Source organism: Salmo salar, chromosome ssa20 (genome assembly GCF_905237065.1).
Source record: "Salmo salar chromosome ssa20, Ssal_v3.1, whole genome shotgun sequence".
In the NCBI taxonomy this organism is placed as follows: Eukaryota; Metazoa; Chordata; class Actinopteri; order Salmoniformes; family Salmonidae; genus Salmo; species Salmo salar.
Window position 1 is genome coordinate 25,573,669 of NC_059461.1, and position 23,808 is coordinate 25,597,476.

A 23,808-nucleotide genomic window follows, 5' to 3' on the forward strand; every position below is an offset into this window, starting at 1 on the left:
CTTGTTAACAAACTATAGTTTTGGCAAGTCGGTTAGGACATCTACTTTGTGCATGACAATTAATTTTTCCAACAATTGTTTACAGACAGTGAAATAATCTATCACAATTCCAGTGGGTGAGAAGTTTACATACACCAAGTTGACTGTGCCTTTAAACAGCTTGGAAAATTCCAATAGGCTAATTGACATAGTTTGAGTCAATTGGAGGTGTACATGTGGATGTATTTCAAGGCCTACCTTCAAACGCAGTGCTTTTTTACTTGACATCATGGGGAAATCAAAATAAAATCAGCCAAGACCTCAGAAAAAAATTATTGTAGACCTCCACAAGTCTGGTTCATACTTGGGAGTAATTTCCCAATGCCTGAAGGTACCACGTTCATCTGTACAAACAATAGTACGCAAATATAAACACCATGGGACCACGCAGCCGTCATACCGCTCAGGAAGGAAACCTGTTCTGTCTCCTAGAGATGAACGTACCTTGGTGCGAAAAGTGCAAATCAATCCCAGAACAGCAGCAAAGGACCTTGTGAAGATGCTGGAGGAAACCGGTACAAACCGTAGTCCCAAGGATGAACCAGACTTGGAGGTCTACAATTATTTTTTCTGAGGTCTTGCCTGATTTCTTTTGATATCCACAATAAAACGAGTCCTATATCAACATAACCTGAAAGGCCGCTCAGCAAGGAAGAAGCCACTGCTCCAAAACCGCCATAAAAAAAGCCAGACTACGGTTTGCAACTGCACATGGGGACAAAGATCGTACTTTTTTGAGAAATGTCCGATGGTCTGACCAAGCAAAAAAATAGAACTGTTTGGCCATAATGACCATCGTTATGTTTGGAGGAAAAAGGGGGAGGCTTGCAAGTCGAAGAACACCATCCCAACCATGAAGCACAGGGGTGACAGCATCATGTTGTAGGGGATGCTGTGCTGCAGGAGGGACTGGTGCACTTCACAAAATAGATGGCATCATGAGGATGGAAAATTATGTGGATATATTGAAGAAACATCTCAAGACATCAGTCAGGAAGTTAAAGCTTGGTCGCAAATGGTCTTCCAATGAACCCAAGCATACTTCCAAAGTTGTTGCAAAATGGCTTAAGGACGACAAAGTCAAGGTATTGGAGTGGCCATCACAAAGCTCTGACCTCAATCCTATAGAAATTTGTGGGCAGAACCAAAAAAGCTTGTGCGAGCAAGGAGGCCTACAAAGCTGACTCAGTTACACCAGCTCTGTCAGGAGGAATGGGCCAAAATTCACCCAACTTATTGTGGGAAGCTTGTGGAAGGCTACCCATAACGTTTGACCCAAGTTAAACAATTTAAAGGCACTGCTACCAAATACTAATTGAGTGTATGTAAACTTCTGACCCACTGGGAATGTGATGAAAGAAATAAAAGCTGAAATAATACTCTACTATTATTCAGACATTTCACATTCTTAAAATAAAGTTGTGATCCTGACTGACCTAAGACAGGTAATTTTTACTAGGATTAAACGTCAGGAATTGTGAAAAACTGAGTAATGTATTTGGCTAAGGTGTATGTAAACTTCCGACTTCAACTGTAACTAAAACATTTGTCTCCTTGAACTTTTAGATGGTGCTCAGACGCAGTTGACAAGTAGGCGCTTGGGATATATGCTTCATAAGTCTTCAAAAAGACGGAAATACAGTCAGTACACGTTGAGGTATAATGTACAGTCATGTTAGAGCTGTACATCCAGAGGTAAGTGAAACCAAGTTTGTGGGAATCAGATATGTAATATCACCATGAAAATGATGACAGTGAGTGTTCGGTCCTAGCCTTCAGCCTTGTCCCCTGCATGGGCTCTTATTCTGCCAGTGTTACCACTGAGACCCAGCAGTAGTTCTGTTACCATATTAAAAACAGGAACCTCCGCTTATTTACAGTGTTCTCTGGTTCCTCTCCCATGTTTCTCTGTCCCAGGGCCACAGAGTATCTCTACAGTCACACGAGGATGTCTGCTTCCGGCTTATCTGGACCTCCAATAAATCATTGATAAGTGATCTGTAAATATGAAGCCTAGCATCTACATGGCTCTCAGGCATCAGCCATTACACAAACCATTAGGACAGGATTCATCTAGTAGAGATATGCTGCTGATGCAACCAGATACTGGAAGATAGTGGGATAAATACTGTAGGAAAGAATGTCTCGATGGGTCATGAAGTGAAGGCCTACGGAGTTTTAATAGGCCTTACATCCATCATACGCCCATCAAAAGTACTGATTCACAGATGGTGTTTAAATACTTTACAGTGAGACTGTTTAGGGTGATAGCTGTCCTAAAGGGAACTTGCAGACCAAAGATGGAAGCCACTGCATAAGGAGATAGAGGACATGATTGACTGACCTGGAAGCGTCCAGTGAGCTTTTCTGGGGTGGTATTTCCATTGGTCTGTTCAGAGCTGGGGGGCTCAGGCCTGTAGGAAGACACTAGAGATCAATGGACCACACACACACACACACACACACAACCTAACCTGTAATAAAATCAGAAGAATGGTATCCACATCCCAGGCGAGTGCAACACTGGCCCAGTAGAGTAACACTGTCTTCAGTACCACATAATTCACCCATGTCAAGCCCTAAACAAGTACCCAAAACCATGATTGCTTAAAAATAGTTGTTAAAGGATAATGAGTAAGGAAGCTTGCATACGTCAATGCATTACAGGATACAAGCCAAAACCTCCACAAGAGTTTTACTTCAAAGTCATGGACCAAGGTCAACTACGGTAATTCTCACACTAATGATTCAAATCAGGTCTGTTAGATGACTTGAGCCATGTCAAAGTATTCCCTACAATGATAGACTGGAAGCTCTGATATCATCTAATGTCTCATATTATTCATCAACATGTTAAGTAGAATGGTCTGATTTGATGTGGTTAGATACATTACACAAAAGGTTCAATTCAGATATTGTGAGCGCCGGAGGACTTGTGTGTGTACTTGCGTGCATGTTAGGCAATATACCATTTATACCGTATACCGGAGTACTTAGAAATACCGACAGCGGTGTTGAATACTTGTTTCTGATTGGCTTTAAGGGCATTCTAGGGCGTGCATCATTTCCCTATAACGCACAGTATATTTGCACAGTAGAATTCAATGGCTATTGTTGAGAGAACGTTGATTAGAGTTAACTGCCTCAGATTGCAGCCCAAATAAATGCTTCAGAGTTCAAGTAAAAAGACATCAACTGTTCAGAGAAGAACACATGAAATCAGGCCTTCATTGTTGAATTGCTGCAAAGAAACCACTAAAAGGACACTAATAAGAAGAGACTTGCTTGGGCCAAGAAACACAAGCAATGGACATTAGACCGGTGGAAATCTGTCCTTTGGTCTGATGAGTCCAAATTTGAGATTTTTGGTTCCAACCACCGTGCGTCTTTGTGAGACATTTACATTTTAGTCATTTAGCAGACACTCTTATCCAGAGTGACTTACAGTAGTGAATGCATACATTTCATAATTTTTTTCCCCTGCGCTGGCCCCCCGTGGGAATCGAACCCACAACCCTGGCGTTGCAAACACCATGCTCTACCAACTGAGCTACAGGGAAGGCAGAGTAGGTGAACGGATGATCTCCGAATGTGTGGTTCCCACCGTTAAGCATGGAGGTGGTGTGATGGTGCTTTGCTGGTGACACATTGATTTATTTAGAATTCAAGGCACACTTAAGCAGCACTGCTACCAAAGCATTCTGCAGCGATACATCATCCCATCCTGTTTGCGCTTAGTGGGACTTGTTTTTCAACGGAACAATGACCCAAAACACCTCCAGGCTGTGTAAGGGCCATTTGACCAAGAAGGAGAGTGATGGTGTACTGCATCAGATGACCTGGCCTCCACAATCACCTGACCTCAACCCAATTGAGACGGTTTGGGATGAGTTGGACCGCAGTGTGAAGGAAAAGCAGTCAAGTGCTCAGCATGTGGGAACTCCTTCAAGACTGTTGGAAAAGCATTCCAGGTGGAGCTGGTTGAGAGAATGCCAAGTGTGCAAAGCTGTCATCAAGGCAAAGGGTGGCTACTTTGAAGAATCTCAAATATTTGTTTAACACTTTTTTTGGTTACTACATGATTCCATATGTTATTTCATAGTTTTGATGTCTTCACAATTATTATAAAAATGAAGAAAAACCCTTGAATGAGTAGGTGTCCAAACTTTTGACTGGTACTGTATATGTTTTTTGAAATAGCGCCCCTTGTGTGCACTTCCAGTAATACCGTATACACCGATATGGTATGTCGGTATGAAAATCTGATTACTGCCCCCGAAGTGCGTATATGTCACAAGAGACCAGAGCGCGAAACTGAAGACTAACAGCAAGTATGCACCAATGTGCAAGTGCGCAGCTGCAAAAATCAAAAGCGGATCTTCGAATCAGACACCTTGTTTTGGTTTCCCCTATGCCAAAGTGCTGTCAGTACAACCACTGGTATGTCGTTTTGATTAAAAATGCCTGCAGTCGACAGGTAGCAGAGAATTGTTTTGAAGATTCTGATGCTCTTTAACATGACGCTCCTAGCGGAGTCTCATCTTTCCAGCTCTTTCACTGTGCTCGCTTTAAGAAAACATATACGCAGTTCAATCATTGAGTTTGGAAGGGAAATATGTAGGGACTGTACGAGTCAATGTAAACAACTAGTGACCCCCCACTGTAGGGCTGCCTGCCTCTCCTCTCAGCTGAGCCTCAGCCCAGGGTAATGAGGCGCACAGGAAGGCCCTGGATGCCTGTGGTAAATCGCCCAGAAACACACCTCTAACAGCAGGAACAGGGTCTGGGCTGTATCTGAATACTCCACATGTGCAGGAACACATCCAACCAGAGGAACAGCTGAAATAGGAAAACAGGCTCCTCATGCTACAGCAGTCAGAAGATATTACACTTACAGGATAAATGGGACATAATGGATGGTTAATTGGAGTTCAAAATAAGTTCCCTGTAAGGAAATGCCTGTGTTCACTGGAATGCCAAAAGTTCACAGAAGAAAGCTCCTGCGGTTGAGAGAGATGAGGATAAAGTTAACTGATGTCCTTCAGACAATGAGAGGCATCCAAGGTTAACTGCCGGGCCTTATGTAATGTGACCTTTGCCCTCATGTACAGCAGTAGATGGGTGGATGAGCATGGGCTGAGAGCAGTGGCTGTCTGAGGTGAAGATGATCGTCTCACCTCTAGAGATCTGATCCCAGCACGGAACAGGGACTGAAATGGAACAGTATGTTAATCTTTGTCATGTAGGGGACTTGGGAGTTTGCCTGCCATGCATTCTTCAGTTAGATAGGAATCTATGCAATCTATTGTGCCTGCCTTCTCAACAATAATGAAAACGGAAAGAACGGCGACAATCCAGTGAACTAATATACATTACATACCAATGTCTTGTCTTATAGACATCTTGACTTCCATTTGAACACTGTTCACATAGACCATGGCATGCCACTACTCTGGACGGTTCGGACTTAGAATGTGGACAACTACAAATACCAAGGTGTCTGGCTAGACTGTAAACTCTCCTTCCAGACTCACAATAAGCATTTCCAATCCAAAATGAAATCTAGAATCAGCTTACTATTTCGCAACAAAGCCTCCACTCATGCTGCCAAGCATAACCTCGAAAAACTGACTATCCTACAGATCCCTGACTTTGGCGATGTCATTTACAAAATAGCCTCCAACACAACTCAGCAAACTGGATGTAGTCCATCACAGTGCCATCCGTTTTGTCACCAAAGCCCCATATACTACCAACCACTGCAACCTGTATGCTCTCGTTGGCTGGTCTTCGCTACATATTCGTCGCCAAACCCACTGGCTCCAGGTCATCCATAAGTCTTTGCTAGGTAAAGCGCCGTCTTATCTCAGCTAACTGGTCACCATAGCACACTCTCCGGCAGGTATATTTCACTGGTCATCCCCAAAGCCAACACATACTTTGGCTGCCTTTCCTTCCAGTTTTCTGCTGCCAATGACTGGAACAAATTGTAGCGCAAAAAAAAATAAAAAAAATAAAAAAAATAAAAATAATATATATATATATAAAATATTTTTCAATCACTTAAGTTGGAGACATATCTCCCTCACTAACTTTAAGCATCAGCTGTCAGAGCAGCTTACCGATCACTGCAGCTGTACACAGCCCATCTGTATTCATCTGACTTCCACTGTAGGTAGGTGGTTGGATGGGCTATTTACATACACTTAGGTTGGAGTCATTAAAACTCGTTTTTCAAGCACTCCACAAATTTCTTGTTAACAAACTATAGTTTTGGCAAGCCGGTTAGGACATCTACTTTGTGCATGACAACAATTGTTTACAGACAGATTATTTCACTATCATAATTCCGGTGGGTCAGAAGTTGACATACACTAAGTTGACTGTGCCTTTAAACAGCTTGGAACATTCCAGAAAATTATGTCATGGCTTTAGAAGCATCTGAAAAGCTAATTGACATTTGAGTCAACTGGAGGTGTACCTATGGATATATTTCAAGGCCTACCTTCAAAACTCAGTGCCTCATTGCTTGACATCATTGGAAAATCAAAAGAAAATCAGCTAAGACCTCAGAAAAACAATTGTAGACCTCCACAAGTATGGTTCAACCTTGGGAGCAATTTCCAATAGTACGCAAGTGTAAACACCATGGGACCAAGTAACCGTCATACCGCTCAGGAAGGAGACGTGTTCTGTCTCCTAGAGATGAACGTACCTTGGTGCGAAGTGCAAATCAGTCCCAGAACAACAGCAAAGGACCTTGAAGATGGAGGAAACGGGTACAAAAGTATCTATATCCATAGTAAAACGAGTCCTATATCAACATAACCTGAAAGGCTGCTAAGCAAGGAAGAAGCCACTGCTCCAAAACCGCCATAAAAAAAGCCAGACTACGGTTTGCAACTGCACATGGGGACAAAGATAGTACTTTTTTGAGAAATGTCCTCTGTTCTGATAAAACAAAAATAGAACTGTTTGGCCATAATGACCATCATTATGTTTGGAGGAAAAAGGGGGAGGCTTACAAGCCGAAGTACACCATCCCAACCGTGAAGCACAGGGGTGGCAGCATCATGTTGTGAGGGTGCTTTGCTGCAGGAGGGACTGGTGCACTTCACAAAATAGATGGCATCATGAGGATGGAAAATGATGTGGATATATTTAAGCAACATCTCAAGACATCAGTCAGGAAGTTAAAGCTTGGTCGCAAATGGGTCTTCCAAATGGACAATGACCACAAGCATACTTCCAAAGTTGTTGCAAAATGGCTTAAGGACAAAGTCAAGGTATTGGAGTGGCCATCACAAAGCCCTGACCTCAAATCCTATAGAAAATGTGTGGGCAGAACTGAAAAAGTGTGCGAGCAAGGAGGCCTAAAAACCTGACTCCGTTACACCAGCTCTGTCAGGAGGAATGGGCCAAAATTCACCCAATTTATTGTGGGAAGCTTGTGGAAGGCTTGACCCAAGTTAAACAATTTAAAGGCAATGCTACCAAATACTAATTGAGTGTATATTTAACTTCTGACCCACTGGGAATGTGATTTAAGAAATAAAAGCTGAAAATCATTTTCTCTACTATTATTCTGACATTTCACATTCTTAAAATAAAGTGGTGATCCTAACTGACCTAAGACAGGGAATTTTTACTCGGATTAAATGTCAGGAATAAATGCATTTGGCTAAGGTGTATGTAAACTTCTGACTTCAACTGTACCTCATCCCCATATTTGTTTTTCTGCTCTTTTGCACACCAGTATTTCTACTTGCACATCCTCATCTGCACATATATCACTCCAGTGTAAATTGCTAAATTGTAATTACGTCACCACTTTTAGCCTATTTATTGCCTTACCTCCTTTGCACACACTGTATACAGATTTTTCTATTGTTATTGACTGTATGTTTCTTTATCCCATGTGTAACTCTGTTTTTGTCACACTTCTTTGCTTAATCTTGGCCAGGTCGCAGTTGTAAATGAACTTGTTCTCAACTGGCCTACGTGATTAAATAAAAAAATGACTTCACTTGTAAACTAGTCAGACGTGAGACTTTGACGCAATTTTTTTTTTAAAGAAAAATGACTGTAGGGCTGCCTTTGTAGTAGCCTATTGAACAGCCGTTAGACAATTTCCAATGCCCATCTGCAGTTGCTCAGTAACATCACATTACAAGGACCAATAGGATCAGAGGGACATGACATGCACACAGGGTCAGTGAACAATTGATTCATTAAGAGACAGTTGAGGGCAATGGAGGCAAAATGACCGAGCATTAATGACAAGATACTGCTGGTGTTTTTCTATTGAGCGTCACAGTAAAATCTTCACTGAGCTGCAGATTTCAAACTGGAATCAAGAAGTACAGCAAAGAGTCCACAAGTCTGGTTATTGCACAACGGGTTGTTTGATGGGTTGAGCACTGGCAAGTGCATCTGCAATGGAGCAGTTCCTCAGTTTAAGACAGGCACGCCCTTAACCAACACTCCTATTCTAAGGCTGGGCTGATGCCAACCTCTGCCCATGGGCAAACCCAGCTGCTGTGATCAGCAGGGCTGTAAACCCATTTACCAGGGTCCTCTCTGTTTATACTTCAGATTATCAGGCATTACACTGCAGTGTGTGTGTGTGCTTTGAATGATGCCTTCTGGGAGTAAACTTCCCTTTAAGAACAACACATTGCATAATGCTGCAGGTGGACCCTACATGGGGCCACATACTGTAGTTGATTGGAGGTTGCTAGAGAGGTGCTGGACTAGGATGGGTAAGAGAGACATGGTACTGCCTACCATCTAAAGCCGGTAGGGCCTTGATAGTGCAGACCACCCTTCACCACATTGCCCATCCTGTCTGCCTCTGCCAGTAGAACTTGGAGCAGATGTGGCAGAGTGGCTGGCGGAGCTACAGAGTGGCATTGTCCTGGGCAGCTAGCGAGTCACGGTGTGTTGTTTCTGGCTCGGAAGGAGGCATGGGGTCAGCAGGGAAAAATCCACTCACATGGGCACGGGACACGCAAAGAGGAAGTGTGTGCACGTCTGTATCTCACGGGGTGTGTGATATATATATAGATATATAAATCACTTAGAAATGTCCTTGTTTTTCTTTTTAAACAAAAGGTACATTTTTTGTCCATTGAAATATCAAATTGATCAGAAATACAGTGTAGACATTGTTAAGGTTGTAAATGACTATTGTAGCTGGAAACAGCTGATTTATGTAATATCTACATTGGCCCATTATCAGCAACCATCACTCCTGTGTTCCAATGGCACGTTGTGTTAGCTAATCCAAGTTGATCATTTAAAAGGCTAATTAATCATTAGAAAACCCTTTTGCAATTATGTTAGGACAGCTGAAAACTGTTGTTCTGATTAAAGAAGCAATAAAACTGTCCTTTAGACTAGTTGAGTATCTGGAGCATCAGCATGTGGGTTCGATTACAGGCTCAAAATGGCCAAAAACAAAGACTTTCTTCTGAAACTCGTCAGTCTATTCTTATTCTGAGAAATGAAAGGTTATTCCTGGCGAGAAATTGCCAAGAAACTGAAGATCTCGTACAACACTGTACTACTCCCTTCACAGAACAGCGCAAACTCTCTCTAACCAGAATAGAAAGATGAGTGGGAGGCCCCGGTGCACAACTGAGCAAGAGGACAAGTACATTGTAGTGTCTAGTTTGAGAAACAGACGCCTCACAAGTCCTCAACTGGCAGCTTCATTAAATAGTACCCGCAAAACACCAGTCTCAACGTCAACAGGCGACTCCGGGATGCTGGCCTTCTAGGCAGAGTTCCTCTGTCCAGTGTCAGTGTTCTTTTGCCCATCTTAATCTTTTCTTTTTATTGGCCAGTCTGAGAAATGGCTTTTTCTTTGCAACTCTGCCTAGAAGCCCAGCATCCTGGAGTCGCCTCTTCACTGTTGACGTTGAGACTGGTGTTTTGCAGGTACTATTTAATGAAGCTGCCAGTTGAGGACTTGAGGCAAAAAGGGTTTTCTAATGATCAATTAGCCTTTTCAAATGATAAACTTGGATAAGCTAACACAACGTACAATTGGAACACAGGAGTGATGGTTGCTGACAATGGGCCTCTGTATGCCTATGTAGATATTCCATAAAATATATATTTTTAAAATCAGCTGTTTCCAGCTACAATAGTCATTTACAACCTTAATGTCTACACTGTATTTCTGATCAATTAGATTTTTTTTTTTTAAATGGACAAAAAAAGAAAGTACCTTTCTTTAAAAAACAAGGACATTTCTAAGTGACCCCAAACGTTTGAACAGTAGTGTAGGTAGAAGTTGGTGGGAGAGAGACACAGGAAAAACATACTGAGCCATAATAATAATCAAAACACCAGCCAAGAATGGTCTCACTTCACAGGAAAAGGTCCAATGTGGAGCCAATTCTCTGCCACCCTAACAAGGTCTCAGCTAACTTCCAAACAAAGTTTATTAACATGGAAAATGTAACCGACAGTAAATTTTGGCAACATAATTCTGACCCATTCTGGTATTCCCCCAGAATGAAACCACTGGTCCTTTGTAGGGAGAGAGAGCTGGGACATCTTAAGACATTAAAAAACAAAAACAGCAGACAAGTGGAAACGAGGATGTGGCGACTGTGGAACTGGCACATATACAAGCAATCAGCAGATCTAAGCTGACCAGAAGGCACAGATGTGGTCTCTATGCCACGTTGTGGTGACCCCGTCTGATGTTTGGATGAGTGTTTCCATGGCCAAGCTGTTAATGTAAGGACTTCCTACAGAATAAAAATAATCTAGGCAGCTAGCCTAGCAGTTAAGAGCGTTGGGCCAGCAGCAAAAAGGTCACTGGTTCGAATCCCCAAGCAAACTTGGTGACAAACTGTCAATATTCCCTTGAGCAAGGCTCTGGATAAGAGTCTACTAAATGACAAAAATATAAATCTACACCAAGATTTGAAAACATCTTGACACTCTTAGGTACAGTACATGAGGATAAATCTGTGCTCCTGGGCTGTGCACTGTAGTAAACCCTACCTCTCCACCAGCAGCTGCAGTTGAGTCTTGGAGTTTTTGATCTTGTTCTGGGCCTCCACATTGAGCATGTCCACTGTGTTCTCTCCATTGATCTCCAGGATGACATCACCAGGCTGCAGGGCAGCCAGCTCGGCTTTGCTGCCCCCATTGACCTGTGGGCCAGAGGTAAGAGCTGCAGTCAGACTCACTCTACTGCCTGTGGACTTGGTGCAGACATGGTGCTATCAGCAACGTAAATAACCAGCATGCCTGAAGGAAAGGCTGCACATCTTATGAGTGTTGGACTATTTGTCAAGGGCTGACAGATGTGAACGGTCACGATTGTAATAACATGAGGCCCAGCCAGGTTATGTGGCTGTTGTGGAGAGATGGGCTATTTTCCTCAGTTTGCCTTCCAGGTGTCAATCAGGTCTTGCAGGGCTCTAGCAAGTGATTCTAACGTTTATTGCAACCAAAATGTAATAGACACCACGGCTCGTCATGCACCTGGAACACCTCAACAGTGAGGATTCATGACACCCGGAGGGAAAAGTAATCAGTGGGACAGTACTGGGGCTGACTACTCTGGCATAACCTTTGATGCAAGCTCCCCCCCCAATGTCAAGGCCAATGGGGTCTACTGCCTGCATTAGGGGGAATTCCAGCCTAATAGAAGGGTACATCCATTCGAATTTAACACCTTTGACAGCATCTCTTGATTTAAACAACATTTTCCCCATACATGTCTGCTCATGAAGTGGCCAGAAAGTGACTTTTTGGACCTGAATGCCAAAACATAAAATCAGTAAACTCTTCAAGCAGTGTGCGTTTGCGTGTAAACTAGACATCACATTCTTGCTTTCTCTGTCCTCCTTGCCTCTCCTTAAAAGTGCATTGGAGCCCGAGGAGAGGAACCGTCACTCCTCTCCCCCAAATGTGCTTTGAGAGAGTTCAGGAATGGAGGAAACAAGGGGAGAATCTCAATATCATTTCCTTCATTCCTCACTTCTCAAAACCCATTGGATAAGAAGGCAAGAAGGGAGGGACCTCTGACCTTATCCAAATGGGTTTTGAGAAGGATGAGGAGAGAGGATGCAATGAATCAAGGAAATGCAATTAAGGACAGAGGAAGCAAGTATTTGACAGCTATTATTTTTTGGGGACAGTGCCAGACTGAATGAATTATTGAGCTAACATAATATCCACTGCCTGTCCAGAAACAACCCCTAGGCTACTGCCCAGAGGAATTGATAGGTGGTGACATGGTGAGAGGTCCACCTTATCCTCTGATAGGTTGGTGCAATTTTGGCCATATTGCTTAAATCTGTCCAATTCTCTCATATTTCTACAAGTGTCTAGGGGTTGTCTGGACAGGACCCCACAACCCCCAGGTGTGTGGTGGACCTACAGCACTACACTTGAGGCATTGGTTGGATGTTTAATTCCTTTGATACACACAGATTTGCACAGGTGTATGCTGGACACACCCGTGGCACCCGATCAGACAGGTCTGGCTAGCTGAGGACCTACTGTAAACAGTGAAAGGATACATTTACATGGCTACTATTCACACCCTTGCTTCATTCCAGCTAGTTAGATCTGCAACCACTCACTAACAAACTATAAGCTAGGGCATATCTCTAGTCTAGCAATATATACACACTGTTGTTTGGGCTGTATCGCATCATTTAATAAGATTACCCATGGTTAGCTAGGATATATCAGTCAGCTAACCATTTACAGTAACAGTTCATTAATAAGTCAATACACACAATTGTATGCAGAAATTGAGAAATCTGCCCTTATCCTGGCACTGGTTGGGCAGCCATTAATTCAGTCATAGATAGATGTATAGAACGGCGTTAGAAGGGTGACCACCTACTTTGAAAGGACAGGACGTGTTGGCTGTGCACTTGACCAGGCATTCCACATTTAACCCCACATTTGAACATCAAAATATCAGGTTGGTTTTACATGCAATTAGACATATACACATTGCTCAAAAAAAATAAAGGGAACACTTAAACGACACAATGTAACTCCAAGTCAATCACACTTCTGTGAAATCAAACTGTCCACTTAGGAAGCAACACTGATTGACAATAAATTTCACATGCTGTTGTGCAAATGGAATAGACAACAGGTGGAAATTATAGGCAATTAGCAAAACACCCCCAATAAAGGAGTGGTTCTGCAGGTGGGGACCACAGACCACTTCTCAGTTCTTATGCTTCCTGGCTGATGTTTTGGTCACTTTTGAATGCTGGCGGTGCCTTCACTCTAGTGGTAGCATGAGACGGAGTCTACAACCCACACAAGTGGCTCAGGTAGTGCAGCTCATCCAGGATGGCACATCAATGCGAGCTGTGGCAAGAAGGTTTGCTGCGTCTGTCAGCGTAGTGTCCAGAGCATGGAGGCGCTACCAGGAGACAGGCCAGTACATCAGATGTGGAGGAGGCCGTAGGAGGGCAACAACCCAGCAGCAGGACCGCTACCTCCGCCTTTGTGCAAGGAGGAGCAGGAGAAGCACTGCCAGAGCCCTGCAAAATGACCTCCAGCAGGCCACAAATGTGCATGTGTCTGCTCAAACGGTCAGAAACAGACTCCATGAGGGTGGTATGAGGGCCCGACGTCCACAGGTGGGGGGTTGTGCTTACAGACCAACACCGTGTAGGACGTTTGGCATTTGCCAGAGAACACCAAGATTGGCAAAATCGCCACTGGCGCCCTGTGCTCTTCACAGATGAAAGCAGGTTCACACTGAGCACGTGACAGAGTCTGGAGACGCCGTGGAGAACGTTCTGCTGCCTGCAACGCCCTCCAATATGACCGGTTTGGCGGTGGGTCAGTCATGGTGTGGGGTGGCATTTCTTTGGGGGGGCCGCACAGACCTCCATGTGCTCGCCAGAGGTAGCCTGACTGCCATTAGGTACCGAGTGTGCAAAGCTGCCATCAAGGCAAAGGGTGGCTACTTTGAAGATTCTCAAATATATTGATTTGTTTAACACTATTTTTTTTTGCTTACTACATGATTCCATGTGTTTTTTCCTAGTTTTGACAATCTTCACTATTATTCTACAATGTAGAAAATATTAAAAATAAATAAAAAGCCTGAAATGAGTAGGTGTCAACTTGACTGGTACTGTAAATCCAGACATTTCATAGGATCAAAGACAATGTTTAATTCAATTTTTAAATGTTTAGTATACAGTACAGTCAAAGAATTCAGACCCCTTGATTGTTTCCACAATTTGTTATGTTACAGCCTTATTGTAAAAATGGTTTAACCCCCCCCCCAAATCACCACACAATACCCCATAATGACAAAGCAAATACAGTTTTTTTTAAATGTTTGCAAATTTATTAAAAAAAAAACTGAAATATGACATTTACATAAGTATTCAGACCCTTTACGCAGTACTTTGTTGAAGCACCTTTGGCAGCGATTACAACCTTGAGTCTTCTTGGGTATGAACTACAAGCTTGGCACATCTGTATCTGGGGAGTTCTCCCATTCTTCTCTGCAGATCCTCAAGCTCTGTCAGGTTGGATGGGGAGCGTTGCTGCACAGCTATTTTCAGGTCTCTCCAGAGATGTTCGATCGGATTCAAGTCTGGGCTCAGGCCCTTCTCCCCTGATTATAGAATTGGCCGCCCGGCCAAACTGAGCGAAGAGCCTCGGTTGTTCCAAACTTCTTCCATTTAGGAATGATAGAGGCCATTCTGTTCTCGGGGACCTTCAATGCTGCAGAAATGTTTAAGTAGCCTTCTCCAGATCTGCGCCTCGACACAATTCTGTCTGGGAGCACTATGGGCAATTCCTTTGACCTCATAGCTTGGTTTTTTCTGACATGCACTGTCAACTGTGGGACCTTATATAGACAGGTGTGTGACTTTCCAAATCATGTCCAAGCAATTGAATTTACCACAGGTGGACTCCAGTCAAGTTGTTGAAACATCTCAAGGATGCTCAATGGAAACAGGATGCACTGGAGCTCAATTTCGAGTCTCATAGCAAAGGGTCTGAATACTTATATAAATAAGGTCTTCCGTTGTTCTATTTTAATACATTTGCAAACAATTCTAAAAACCTGTTTTCGATATGCCATTAAAATATAGGCTATAAAGTAAAACATTTGGGAAAAGTCAAGGGGTCTGAATATTTTCCGAATGCAGTGTATGATAAAACAGTATAATATGTAAGGAAAGAAAATGTAGTGTTGTCATACGAATTTTGCCAAATCTGTGAAGACTCGAAGCACGAGAAATGAGTTGAATCAAAGCCTATACATCTTCTATTCACATGAAGAAAAAAAAAAGGCTAAATATTATGAATGACTTTGTAACAGCTCCAAACAGTTGTTCACTAGCTTAGAAAAGAAAAAAGAAAAGGCCCATTTGTTGTAGCTTAGAGCCTCATGTGAGATTTTTGTGTTGAGCCCACCATTGGTTGAGATACAACATGTTCTTGAATACAGGGTGGGTGTCATTTAAAAAATAGAAATATTATTCATAGAAGGGACCTATCCCTTCAGACAAGTTTTAATGTCATGCTGCTCAAGTAGTGAAATACCGTTCAAGTTCTAAACCCAACAATGCAGTAACAAATAACAAAATGTAACACTAAAAATAACATAAGACATACACATTTTGCTGGTACACCATTGAAATGTTCAATTCTAATTACTACTAATTACTTTCAATATGTAGACATACCCATTCAAGTCATCATTCTCTGATGTGTGGACCTCCCATCTTCTTTGTAGTACCATTTTAAAGTTTAAATTTAAATTGTATTCATCAGCCAAAACATGACACCCACCCTGTATTCAAGAGCATGTTGTGTCTCAACTGATGGCGGGCACAACACAAAAACATCAGAGGATGTAAAATAGGGTCTAAGCTACAACAATGAGAAAAAATTGTTTACGCATTTACAAAATATTATAGAAATTAAACAGTTTAACAACCCTGTTTGTAATATATATATATATAAATAATGGAAAAAAAAGAAAAAAAAAGTCAACTTTCTCTTGAATGTTTTGGCATGCAGGTCCAAAAAGTCACTTTCTGAGCACTTCTACAACAGGCAAATATATGAATGGGAATATTTGTTAAAATCAAAAGGGGTGCTATCAAAAAGTGATTGAATTCAAATGGATTTACACGGAACAAAAACACACAACCATACAAAACCCACATGAGGAGATTAACTCGGGAGTATTGAGCACTTGTGAACAACGGAGAGCAGCCCAACTTTTGCGATCGAGAAGGCTGGCGCACAATTAAAGACAGAAATAGGGAGAAAAGACAACAACAAAAAACAAAGACCCAATCAGTGAAGAGGCCACCTTCATAAATCTCCAGCAGAAACATGGAAGGGTGCAGAGAAAATGACAGGCAACAGGGTGTTTGTCCATTTTGCAAAGCAAGAGGGCAGAGGTGCCATGTCTGTGGGTCCACTCGAGTGGCAATTTCGCGTTGCTGTGGCGACCCACAATGGTGCCTGCCTTTTCTGATCATGGCACGCTTCAATTCACATAAACTAAGGATGCAACTTTTCTCAGGGGCTATGCCCGGCAGAAAAAGGGGCAAGCTCTCTATTCAGGCCAACAGGATGGGAAAAGGAGGGGCCATCCATGAGGTTTCAGTGCCAAGATGCAACCACTTCAGACAGACCAAAGCCATAGCTGCTTAACCGGGGGGGGGAATCCTGCTTCTCCAATAGGTTTGACATCCACTTTCACTGATGAGGTCTCCCTCTCAGCATGGATCCCCGTTTCTTTTAAGTGACTGTTTGATAGTTGAGACAATTCCCTGTGTTTCCTGCATGCTGGTGTTGTTGACTACATGGTAGACTAGAGGGAGGAAATTAGAAGGAATGCCCATCAACACAAGAAAGTAGCTATTAAATGGGCTGACAAGAAATTATGCCTTTGAAGTCAACAACAGTACCCCAAAAACACTACGATCTACTTGCATTAAAAGGTTTGAGGAATGATAGAGAATTCCGTGGTAGTGAGGAACCAGGATGTGCAGTGGCTGTGGCAGGCAGGGAGCAGTCTGCCCTGGGTTTCAGAGTGGCTGTGGCAGGCAGGGAGCAGTCTGCCCTGGGTTTCAGAGTGGCTGTGGCAGGCAGGGAGCAGTCTGCCCTGGGTTTCAGAGTGGCTGTGGCAGGCAGGGAGCAGTCTGCCCTGGGTTTCAGAGTGGCTGTGGCAGGCAGGGAGCAGTCTGCCCTGGGTTTCAGAGTGGCTGTGGCAGGGAGTCTGCCCTGGATTTTCTGATTTGTTTTCAGAGTTGGAGAACTCTATGCTAATGTCTTCCCTTCTACAGCTCCTTCTTCCTGTTACTTCCTCCTCTTGGAAAATCAAGAATAGAAAAACAACGTGCACACACAGTGGTCTGACACTCAGCAGCACCCCCCCCCCCCCGGTTTCCTCCTGATGTAGCTTTCATTCCAATCTGACTAAATACAGTAGTCAAGGAAACAGGTAGAAGGCAGCCAATGAAGATAAACAATGAGAGGAGCAGAGAAGTACAGCAGAGACTGAGGAAGTTGAGTTGGCATGCCATGTTTTGCTTACAGAGGATAGGGTGAGACAGACTAGCAGTAAGGCCATTAGCAATTACCTTGGAAATGGTTATCGCCTTCTTGAAGTCCCTTCCTCCGTATATTCTAAACCCCCATGGAGACGGACCAATCAGGTTCACTGTCAGCGACATCACGTGACCAGAGGTTGCCACCTACTGCCTGTTCAAACCCGAGAGAGAGAGGAGACGTGAGAACTGCTGTCACCTGACTTCCACTTAACATAACATTGTGTAACCACATCTAAAAGGAATGGAAGGAATTCGAAACCCAAAAAGGCACATGACTGACATTGTTGAAGTTCCTGCAAACCAGCAGTTTCAATAAATCCTTAAAATATCCTTATGAATTTTTTAATTTTTTATTTATAACATAGCAAAATGTGGTATGATACCACAGGATACAAATCAAGTCAAACATTTGTTCAGCAGATCCACAGACACCGAATTTATTCTCTCACCATGGACTTATTTCCATCTTATTTTAAAAGGGATCATAGCACAGGATGCTGCCCTTTCCCTTAGGAAGTGTGTGTTTTACAGTATGTCAATGCATCCAATGGGTACAGATTACAATTGGCCCCTATAACGCCATGCCTTTCTCATGCACAACATTACTGTAGTGTTTATCATTTGCACATGTGTTCATGTTGAGATAGTGACAGCTCCCTCTCCTATGTAATTCATGCTGTGTTGAGAAACAGCAGGGGTTCAAACTTTAGAACCCAGGGCCTACATTAATATAAAACTATGCTACATTTTATCTCTGGGACCCTCAGGATGACAAATCAGAGCAATATTATAGAATATAAGTACATTGAATATAAGTGAATGTATCAAACCAGTTGCCATAAGTTTGTTGTTGTGCACTCAAACAATAGAATGGTATTTTTTCACCGTAATAGCTACTGTAAATTGGACAGTGCAGTTAGATCAACAAGAATTTAAACTTTCTGCCCATAAGACATGTCTATATCCTGGGAAAGTTTGTTACTTAGCCCCGTCTGGGAATATGCTTTGAACGGTCATCCAACTTGGAATTCCAAGTTGGGAACTCGGGCCTCTTTCTACAGCTTCGACCTGAAGATCACTGACGTCTTGATTCGACAAAGTTTTTTTTCCAGGTTCCAAGTTGACTTGAAAGCACCATGAATCCAGAGAACGCCAGACTTTGATGACAAAATGTGCCCTCAAGAAGGACCGCCGTGCCACCTTCCTGTTCAATTGAGCACAGTACAACAAGGCGAGTCCAAAAATGTCTTGAATGCTGCTGCATAAATTATGTATTATGCCAGGGAGATCTGTATACTGCAAATAAGAAAGTAACACTAAGTGTATGTTGTGTCGTAAGCTGTTAGTAGTCCATGTGCTTCACCCTAATAAATGTGTCCCCCCCTCATAACATGGCCTACTGTTTGACTTGGTGGTGCACATGTAGCCTATAGCCTGTTTTAGAGAAATGTAATCATTGAATATTCTAAGAGCATTCATTGTCTGCTTATATGCCCCCTTTATTTATCCTACGGTTCGAACTTGGTGTACAGGGAGAGTACTGTAAGAATGACCCATGTTCTGAATTCGGTCGCTGTACATTTTAAAAATAACAAATAGTTATATTGACTACGTCCGTCGTAAAAGGCAGTAAATGAGGCTGAATGAACTGTTTCACTCCCAGACAAGACTCCACTGACAGCCAGGTGTAACGGTTTTAAGGATTCATTCCATGGTGCTGAAAAGAAAGCTCTGCTGCTGGGACAGCTTTATGTAGGCCCTAACAGTTTGTGGGCACCGTTTGTCACCATTATAGTGCAATTCATGCATTGTTGTGTAGTGCCTTTGCTGGCATGCAGCAACATTTTTTGGGGGAGCTTGCCACACCAAGATTTAAAATGCCAAAAATCACCAGTGGAGGGCTCAATGAATTCAACTTCACTTAACTGACAGCAACCTAAATTGCATAACATCGAGTTAAATATAGAAAAGCATGCTCAGTCTTGCAAATACTTGTCTTGTGTAATTAGGAAGTTATTGTGTTCAAGTCCCTGTTGAAATCTGTTCTGTATACAGCCACAGAGAGTTGGAGTGGACTTGTGACTAAACAGGTTTGACCCAGAAACAAAATGCTGACAAATCCTACATCAAAAGGCTGACATTTCCCAATTCTGGATTCGGAAGTCGTTATGCAACTATATAGCATTACTGTGTATGTAGGAATTTGAAATGAAACATACTTGGACATATCAGTATCTGAACCTTGGCACACCACGTGGCAACCTTCCTAATCTTATGTCTAGCAGGACAATGAACAACGCACATGGATGTCGTCCCTGGTCATAAATATTCCTGTAAATATGATCTGTCTAATTCCATATACCATAGTGCTACAATTGAGGTGGTCATCTATCTTTAGGAGCCAAGGCTGGTTCCACAGCCACCCAGGCAGAAGCATAGCAGACAGTGAACCCAGTCAGGATCTGGGACATCGCTCCCTCCTTAAACTGGCCTGTTTCAGCCATCTACAGCTGTCTGTACATTCCACAAGGTTTTGGGACAAGCAGCACTAACCAACCCAGTCATTAGCACAGTCAGGCAGTTAGTGGGGTTACCAGGCTCGCCATCATTTACAGCCTTAATTGCTGTGGCCATGAGAAACAGCCGAGGCCCCTGCTGTTGTTCCTGCTGTAATCCCTGGGGACAGACACTAAGGTTCCCAGCCTCTGGGCTGTTCAATTAGTCCGAAGGACCAGGATCAGCAGCTCTCCACTGGAGCCATTATCAACAAGGCACAGCGCTAATTCAGTGTTAATGGAACGACTTCTCTGTAAAACTGCTTGCTATTGGCAGAGTAAGGGTCATAACTGTTAGCTATTGGTATAGTCTGTCAGATCAGTTGAGGTGAACGTGAGCTATTGACCTGAAATTCAGTTGTTGGTAAACAGATCATTGCAGTAATATAGTCACACTTCAGGTGTTAACCCCATCACTCCAGAGACCCAAGTATATCTTTTTGTAATAATAAAAAAATAAAATAAAAAATAAAATAAAAATTCGGCTTTTCATTTATCTGCATGTCCAGCCCTTATATTTAGCCACACAATGAAGTGTTTACCATTTAAATGTTTAGGACAACCAGGGCTACAAGTCGAAAATAAAATGCTATAAAAACAGCTGCATTCAAGAGTTTTATTGACAAATGTCAAAACAAATAAGGGCCGCCAAAGCAAAAACCTGATAAAAAGGAATTTATAGGAATGCAGTAAGTACAGATATTGTTTGCTGAATGGGAAATGAATATCCAACTAGTCAGTGACAACTGTGTGGAGTTTTGAGTTTGTGACAGCAACTATAAGCTTATAACAGTTTTAGACACTGGGTCTCAGCTTTCCATAAGTAGCTTTTAATAGTTTGTAGCGCAAAATCATTCAGACTCTACAATAGGGTTGGGCGGTATTCAGACTTTCATATCTTCATACTGTCCTTTCATTCCGAGAGTTATGGCATTACCGGCTTAGTACACACGGGGGTGCCAAAAATACAAAAAAGAAACGTTGGCAGTCTTAACAAAATTAGCACATTTCTGGAGGCTTCAAGCTAAATATGCAAATGAGCACAAAATGAAAATAAACAAAATTGCAAAGACAGACAATCCAGCACAAAGTTATACATCTATAGGTAGGAGCTACTGAATGTGATTTTTGGCGAGGTTGGTCATTTACAAGCGAATGTAAACGAGAGACATTGTGCAAATTTACAAAACAGACATGAGTGAAGGAAGAACAGTACTGGCTCTGGAGCAGCACGTGTAGATGCGGTGTCTGTTGCATCTGACGTCGCTAGGGAAACGGGCATCACTACTCTGAAAAGATAGGGGAGAAGCAGACAGGGACCAATCCAGAGGAGAAAAAATAATAATAAAAAATAAAAATAAAAAAGGGAAATCAAAAGTTCGCAGTGGCAGCTGTACAGATAACTCATCCAAAGGGCTTTGACTTCTCAAACACGGCAAAAAGTGAACAATATTATGCCTCTTCACCTAATTAAATTCAGGTGTCTCGTTAATGCAGAATAATTTGTTTTTCATTAAGGAAAAAAATAAATGCATAAGCAATATCTTGCAGCGTTTTTTTTTTAAACGCAGCTCTAAAATGCTTCTTAATGTAATTTCTGTTCCGCATCAGTGCCTCTGATGCACTTCACTCAGATGAGAATTCAAGAACGGGCATTCTATCAGCAGACGGTAGTGATCAGTGTTGCTACTTTTCTCGGTGTAGCCAGCCTACTTTTCTCCAGTAAAATGCAAGATTAACTTTAAGCAAAACATTAGGAAATGTAGCTGGCTACATTCTTTCCATCATAAAAGCTTCCCGAGACAGTTTCTGCAGAAATTCTTCAGTTGTGCAAACCCACAGTTTCATCAGCTGTCCGGGTGGCTGGTCTCAGACTATCCCGCAGGTTTAGAAGCTGGATGTGGAGGTCCTAAGCTGGCGTGGTTTCACGTGGACTGTGATGGGAGGCCGGTTGAACATACTGCCAAATTCTCTAAAACGAAGTTGGAGACAGCTTATGGTAGAGAAATTAACATTAAATTCTCTGGCAACAGCTCTGGCAGACATTCCTTCAGTCAGCACACCAATTGCACTCTCCCTCAACTTGAGACATCTATAGCATTGTGTTGTGTGGCATTTTAGAGTGGCCTTTTATTGTCCCCAGCACAAGGTGCACCTGTGTAATGATCATGCTGTTTAATACATTTCTTGATATGCCAAACCTGTCAGGAGGATGGGTTATCTTGGCAAAGGAGAAATAACTAACAGGGATGTAAAAAAATAAAATAAAAAAGTGTGCACAACATTTGAGAGAAATAAGCTTTGTGTGTGTATGGAACATTTTTGGGAGCTTATTTCTGCTCATGAAATATGGGACCTACACTTTACATGTTTATATTTTTGTTCAGCGTATATTATGAAGCTTACTGCAGGCCCCCAGAACAGTTGAACCAGTCAGTTTGTAAATAGCACAACAGGAGAAAGCAGGAGCAGGTGAGTCCAGCTGTGTATTGACAGGGGCACGTTTTATATTGAAAGTCAACTTTTTAATTGTAACTTCAATTGAATGATCAGTGAAGTACAACTATAGTTTCCATCACAGAAAATGCATTACTGCAACACATTCGGCAGAAAATAACTTAATTGTCATCAGATGACAACAGAAGTACAACGTTACTTGGCTGGGAGCCACACAAGTAAAGGAGCTTACAATGAAAAACAAAGGTAATTTTTTGAAAAAAATGATGCATTGCCATCAAATTTCTAAATGCAGTTTGCTGATGTCAACATTGTGAACAGAGTGCACCATGGTGGTGGTGGGGTTATAGTATGGGCAGGCATAAGCGACAGACAATGAACATAATTGCATTTTGAATGAACAGAGAGAAATATCGTGCCATCACCTCATGTTTCAGCATGTCGCAAGGATTTGTACACAATTCCTGGATGCTGAAAATGTCCCAGTTCTTCCATACTCACCAGACATGTCACCCATTGAGCATGTTTAGGATGCTCTGGATTGACGTGTACGACTGTGTTCCAGTTCCCACCAATATCCAGAAACTTCGCACAGTCATTGAAGAGGAGTGGGACAACATTCCACAATCAACAGCCTGATCAACTCTATGCGAAAGAGATTTGTCGCGCTGCATGAGGCAAGTGGTGGTCACACCAGATACTGACTGGTTTTCTGATCCATGCCCATACCTATTTTTTTTAAGGTATATATGACCAACAGATGCATATCTGTATTCCCAATCATGTTAAATCCATAGGGTTATTTCAAGTGACCGATTTCCTTATATGAACTCAGTAAAATCTGAAATTGTTGCATGTTATTTATATTTTGTTCAGTAAAAATAAATGTGACAGATTAAACCATACTGTGGCTATTTCCAAATATCCTAGTATACCGCCCAAGCCTACTCTACAGGCGTTTTTGTAAATAGACCTGACCCCGGGCCCCTTTGGGATCTGCCCAAGTATCATAAACACCACTCTAGCTCAGCCCCTGTTAAATCACACAAACTAATATTGAAGGAAAAGACAAATCCAAATGGTACAACCCAGAAGTCTAGCTCTAAAACAATGTTTAAAAGGGGTTAGTAGTCCAAATCACACCAGCTTTGCGGTTG

At 42.4% G+C, this 23,808-nt stretch overlaps 1 protein-coding gene across 2 annotated transcripts in view; it reads right to left on the reverse strand.

Moving 5' to 3' along the window:
- Positions 1-23,808, reverse strand: part of LOC106579838 (PDZ and LIM domain protein 2) — a 57,607-nt gene that overhangs the window by 24,502 nt on the left and 9,297 nt on the right. For both annotated transcript variants that reach the window (XM_014160100.2, XM_014160099.2), the window contains exons 2-4: positions 17,670-17,790; positions 11,062-11,213; positions 2,384-2,453 (exon numbers count right to left, since the gene is read on the reverse strand). In XM_014160100.2, the coding sequence (XP_014015575.1) occupies positions 2,384-2,453; positions 11,062-11,213; positions 17,670-17,762 (315 nt within the window). In that variant the 5' untranslated portion in view covers positions 17,763-17,790. The remainder of the gene's footprint in view (positions 1-2,383; positions 2,454-11,061; positions 11,214-17,669; positions 17,791-23,808) is intronic.